The following is a 5418-nucleotide window of genomic DNA, read 5'->3' as shown; positions in this document are numbered from 1 at the left end:
TCCCCTCTCCCAGATCTCGCTCGCCACTCTCCCAGATCTCGCTCGCTCACTCGCCTCTCTCACTTTATACAATTGATCTTTTTGTATATGTATACCAAAACAGATTATACAACTGTTTTTTTTGTATATGTATAGCGAAATATACATATTTATGTTTGCTATGAAACGCAATTATGCAAACTTTGTTATAGCATACAAATATGAATTTTGTGTTTACTATATGTGAAAGTTGCTCTTGATTCAATACAATTGATACATAATACGATATCTCTTTTATAAACTTATGGCCCAAAGTTTAGCCCACTCCAAAGCCCATATTATATCCCCTCTCCCCCTTCTTGTGCATTTTTCCAAAGAGAAGAGAACTTTATACACCCTTTCGCAAGCAAAGTATCTGAAAAACAGTGAAACCTCTGAGAGAGAACTATGGATTCGGAAGAAGGAACCCAGCAACCCCAGCTAGTTCTTGCACACAAACTATTCCTTTTGACACATCCAGATGTCAATGACTTGGATAAAGTTCGTCTCCGTGAAGAAGTCTTGGAAGCTGTGGTCTCCAACGGTACATCTGATTGATAATGTTTCTTTTTAAAGTTTAAAATTGTTGTTTTGCTTTATGGATTTGTTTTGATTTGCTTGTAAATGGGTTTTTTTTTTTCAGATATGGCTCCGTTGTTTGAAACCCTAGTTTCAAAAGGGGTTTTTAGTTTGAATCTGGAGGTTCTTGATCCTATGCGTGTTAAGAATGCTGATGAGCTCAAAAAACTCGATGAGAAGTGAGTACTTTAAATCTGCATATTATGTGATCTCTGAAATTGAATTTTGGTCTTATTTTGTTCCTTTTCGATTGCTTTATTTTTTGGGTCAAATGTTGGAAAATTTCCACTCTTTAGAACATACCAATTATCAGTTAAAAGTCATGTATAGTTAACATTGTCTAAGAGAAGACATAATAGAATTGGAGTTAAAAATTCGAAGTAATTAGAGTATTGGATTTTAGTATATGATCATAAAATTTCTCCTAACAGGTAAGATTCATATAGAAGGTCATATTTTGTGAGCTAAAGTAATGAAAGTTGGTACATTTCATTCTAACATTAATGAAAATGGAAGTGAAGTTCTGATTTTATGATCCACTTGTAATCTAAAGATCTGGCTGTAGAATATACATTTTTGGTATTATAAATGGAGGCTGAATGACACCGAGGGGGCTGGTGGAAAAGAGATGCTCAAAACCTCATTGAAGCTAAGTTTTATCAGAGTTAAGTAATACTGACAGGAGCACCACCAGCACTCTTCTGTGGTGTAGTTTCTCAGTAAGCCCTGCATTTGGGGCATGAGCGTTTCCAAATTTTACGCCTACTTTCTTTTTACGGTATATTCGATGAACACGTGGAGTATAATTTGGTGAAACCTATGGTGCTCAGCTAAGTTGCTTGGACTCTCCGAACATGTTGCTGCACCCGTGTCGGATCCTCCAAAAATGCACTGTTTTTGAAGGATCTGACACACCTTATGACATTTTTGAAGAGTTCGAGGTTCCGAGCAACATCGGTACTCAGAGACAAGGGGTCCGAATCCAGAAGCCGGATTTGTCATCACCTAAATCTTAGGATTTGGGTTTTTACATATAGGAGTTTAGGTGTGGTATTAGGACACAACCAATACATGCATATTACGACATATACAACAACATACCCAGTGTAGTTCACAAAGTGGAGTCTGGGGACATACATACACAAGTATATGTATTTTGACAACTAAAACAATAAAAAAATGTCAACAATTAATTGAAGTTAGTGTAATCAAATTCTCTGTAAACAGTTAATATTTTATTCATAAGTTATCTCGTGTAATAGCAAAATATTTTAGTGTTGTATGTGAATATATGCATTATTTTTATAACCATGGTGTCCAGGCTAGCTTGCGTGCACCTGTATGAATTCCACGGTCTACCTACCACATTTTTTTGTGAGTATGTGACTATATACATATATGACATAAATGCAATGTCAAACCAAATACACCATCAGCCTATACTTCTTTGGCCTTAGGTGTAGTTATAGCACACAAGTTGCCCAAATCAGCAAATCTAATTTGAATACCACCCCTGCACCCTAATCGTATCGTATCGACCTGGATGCAACAATGATTTTGAAGGGTATGAGCAATAGGGGTGTACACTGATTTTTTGATATTCAAACCAAACAAAACCAATGTAATATAAACTACATTGGTTTTAGTTTTGTCGGATTTTTTGTGGTTATTTTCAGTTTTATGTAGACGTGATTGATAAGTCAAAAAAATTGATACTACCTAACTTGACAATCAGTGTATTCATATGACAAAATAGTGCTAGGCACACATAATGTGTGTCAAAATTGGTGTAAGACATTCTGGATCTATTGACTAGTTTGCACTAAAAAGAATGTTTTTGCTACTCTTGTAAATGTTCTTTTGATTTTTAACCTTTAGTAAGATTTTCACGACCTATTTATGCAAAATTTATTCCATGGGATCATAAAATTTTACTTAATCCTATGTGAACTCCTTTTCCTGTTCATATATTGTTGTCTTTAAAGATTTGAGGACCACACGATCTTAAACATTGCAGTCAAATCTAACCATTGGAGTACTAGTGTACTCTTTAGCAACAAAGATAATTTTGCCTCAATCACTTTCTCTTCCCCTTTCTGAATAGAAGTAGATAAGGTCTTTGAGAATTATTTGATTTCAAGGACCAAAGTGTTGAAATGGTAAGCAGAAACCAAAAGATATAAGCTTGGGGTCAGTTGATTGAGATCATCATTTTGCAAAATGCTAACACAGTTTCAATGTGACTAAAAACAGAAACCAAGACTAACCCACTTTTCTTCATTTCCCAATTATAGAAGCTTATGCAAGCTCCACTTGTCACACCTACCTATTGCATCCAAGAATTTGCAGAAATATCAGAATAATTGATTTTCTTTGTCAATCGATTTTTGAAAAGAATTCTTAACCCCCTCTAGTAATATGGACTTCAAAGTGAATTTTATTTTTGCAATCAGTCCTTATATATATAGCTAATGCAGCACCATACCTTCAAGAAAGCCAAGAGCACTACTGTGCAGAAATGAACTTACAGAGAACCTATACAACTCATCTAGAACTAGAACAACATAATACAACTCATCTTGAGCTTCTGTGTTGAAACCTGCTTGCCTTAAAAAATTCTAGCATTTCTCTCTTTCCAAATTGATCAACAAAGGCAAGCTGGCACCATTGTCCACCACCCGTTCCGTTTCACTAATCTTTGATTGGAATTCCTTGAATTCAGAACCTCAACAGTGGTAGCTGTTTTTGCAATTAATATCTTCTGCATCGCTAAGCGAATGTTTTATTACTAATGAATATATGTATATATGTGTGTGTATTTGTTGGTTTTGTTTGATTTTCTTTTGTTCAAACCAACCTAAATATTGTCGGTTTTTAAAATTTACAACCAAACGATAGTAGGGTTGACTCGGTTTTACAGTTCAGTTTGGTTTTTCTGTTTCATTTGAACATCCTTACTGAACAACATAAGGTGAAACTGAGCTAAATGTCCTTGATCCTCAGATGATTTACTGGGATTTATCCTTAGTGATGCAGTTTCTTCTCTAGAGATTTTGGTTGGAGAATGATAATTGAGCTTGGAATCATATTCTTTGGATGCCGAATAATCTTGATTTGTAATAAAAATGTTAATTACAGTTGGTATCATTGTTCATGTTTATCTTTATTTTTACAATAATTGAGGGAAAGTAATGACTTGCTTAGTGAATGGGATTATCATTCTTAAAAAGGTCATAGTGCGTACAATGTATGGATGCTCTGAGCCAGTTTGGGCATACCTGGTTGTGCTGTTTCAATTTTTATTATTCATAGTCAAGGAAAGTGAGAGAAAGGTGTTTGGTTTCTTTTGCATAGAATGGAGATACATTGCTTTTTTTCAAAACTTAAACCACACATCTAACTTTATACATTCATCAAGGATTGCTGATGCAGAAGAAAACCTTGGTGAAAGTGAAGTTCGAGAAGCTCATTTGGCTAAATCATTGTTCTACATTCGGATTGGTGACAAGGCAGGCTATCTCTATCTCTCTCTTTTTCATTCAAATAATTGTTCAGAGTTCATTTGATCACACTGGGCAAATCTCAATCAAGCTTTATTTAATTTAAAATTTCAGGGGAAAGCACTTGAACAACTCAAGGTGACTGAGAAAAAAACTGTTGCAGTTGGGCAAAAGATGGACTTGGTGTTCTATACCTTGCAGATGGGGCTATTTGACTTGGATTTTGACCTCATCTCTAAATGCATAGATAAGGCAAAGAAGTAAGTCGGAGTGTTCACAGCCAGTTCAGATGTTATCAGACATGATGTTCTAAATGCCTTTTTTAGTTATTGAGCTAACTCCCAATGTTTGCTGACAGATTATTTGAAAAGGGGGGTGACTGGGAGAGGAAGAACAGGTTGAAGGTGTATGAAGGGTTGTTCTGCATGTCCACTCGTAATTTCAAGAAAGCAGCAGATCTTTTCCTTGATTCTATCTCAACTTTTACCACATATGAGCTTTTCCCCTATGATACTTTCATATTTTATACTGTCCTTACGAGCATCATTACCTTGGACCGGGTTTCTTTGAAACAAAAGGTATTCAATTTGTACTCTCTCTAATATCCTTGTTTGCAGTAAGAGGAATTTTCAAACTTTGAAATTTGTGTTCCCTTGGAATTTCCTGGATGTTACTGTGATGAATGTACTTGCAAATTCACTTTATTATGTATATGTTGCAGGTCGTGGATGCGCCAGAGATCTTGACAGTAATTGGAAAAATTCCATATCTGTCTGAGTTTATGAACTCGTTATATGAGTGTCAGTACAAGTCATTTTTCTCAGCATTTGGTAAGCTTTTCCATTGTTTATTTTTTCTTTTCGTATGTGAAGTGTGCCTTTGTAGTTTGCAAAGGTCTGCACACAGAAGTTTATGTCCGGTGGGGGTTCCTGATGCATTTTCTGGAAAATTTGGTTGAGAATTGTAGTATTTGCAAGTCCTTGATTATTGATAATCCTGTTTGGAGGTTTTAATCCTCAGATGCCAGTGTTTCCTTTTTGTAGTACCATTTTTTTTGTTTTTAAGTCTTTTGAATATCAGCACGAAGGTATGGGGTTTTAGTGCTCTTTATTAGTCATGTGAGTATTAAGCTTGATTAGACTAAAGGGATGTTCTTTCTGGCACATATCAAAATAGTAAAAACGATGATATTTCCGCACCTGAAACTTGTAACTTTTCAAATGGATAATAGTTCTTTTCCAATTGCACAAAAAGTAATATCTTGTCATCTTTGTTAAGTTTGACAGGGAGTTTGTTTGGGTTGGGGGTTGGGGTGGGTGGG

At 35.4% G+C, this 5418-nt stretch overlaps 1 protein-coding gene across 1 annotated transcript in view; it reads left to right on the top strand.

Annotated features, from left to right (window-relative positions):
• Positions 1 to 343: 343 nt before the first annotated feature.
• LOC102600142 (26S proteasome non-ATPase regulatory subunit 6 homolog) overlaps positions 344 to 5418 on the top strand; it is a 6926-nt gene continuing 1851 nt past the window's right edge. Inside the window, exons 1-6 of the mRNA XM_006366773.2 lie at positions 344 to 562; positions 662 to 776; positions 4016 to 4106; positions 4212 to 4357; positions 4456 to 4675; positions 4819 to 4927. Of these exons, the coding sequence (XP_006366835.1) occupies positions 427 to 562; positions 662 to 776; positions 4016 to 4106; positions 4212 to 4357; positions 4456 to 4675; positions 4819 to 4927 (817 nt within the window). The 5' untranslated portion in view covers positions 344 to 426. The remainder of the gene's footprint in view (positions 563 to 661; positions 777 to 4015; positions 4107 to 4211; positions 4358 to 4455; positions 4676 to 4818; positions 4928 to 5418) is intronic.

This window comes from Solanum tuberosum, unplaced genomic scaffold (assembly GCF_000226075.1).
Source record: "Solanum tuberosum cultivar DM 1-3 516 R44 unplaced genomic scaffold, SolTub_3.0 scf00684, whole genome shotgun sequence".
Lineage (NCBI taxonomy): Eukaryota > Viridiplantae > Streptophyta > Magnoliopsida > Solanales > Solanaceae > Solanum > Solanum tuberosum.
Note: the sequence above shows the minus strand (reverse complement) of the source record. Positions and strands in the feature narration are given on the sequence as shown.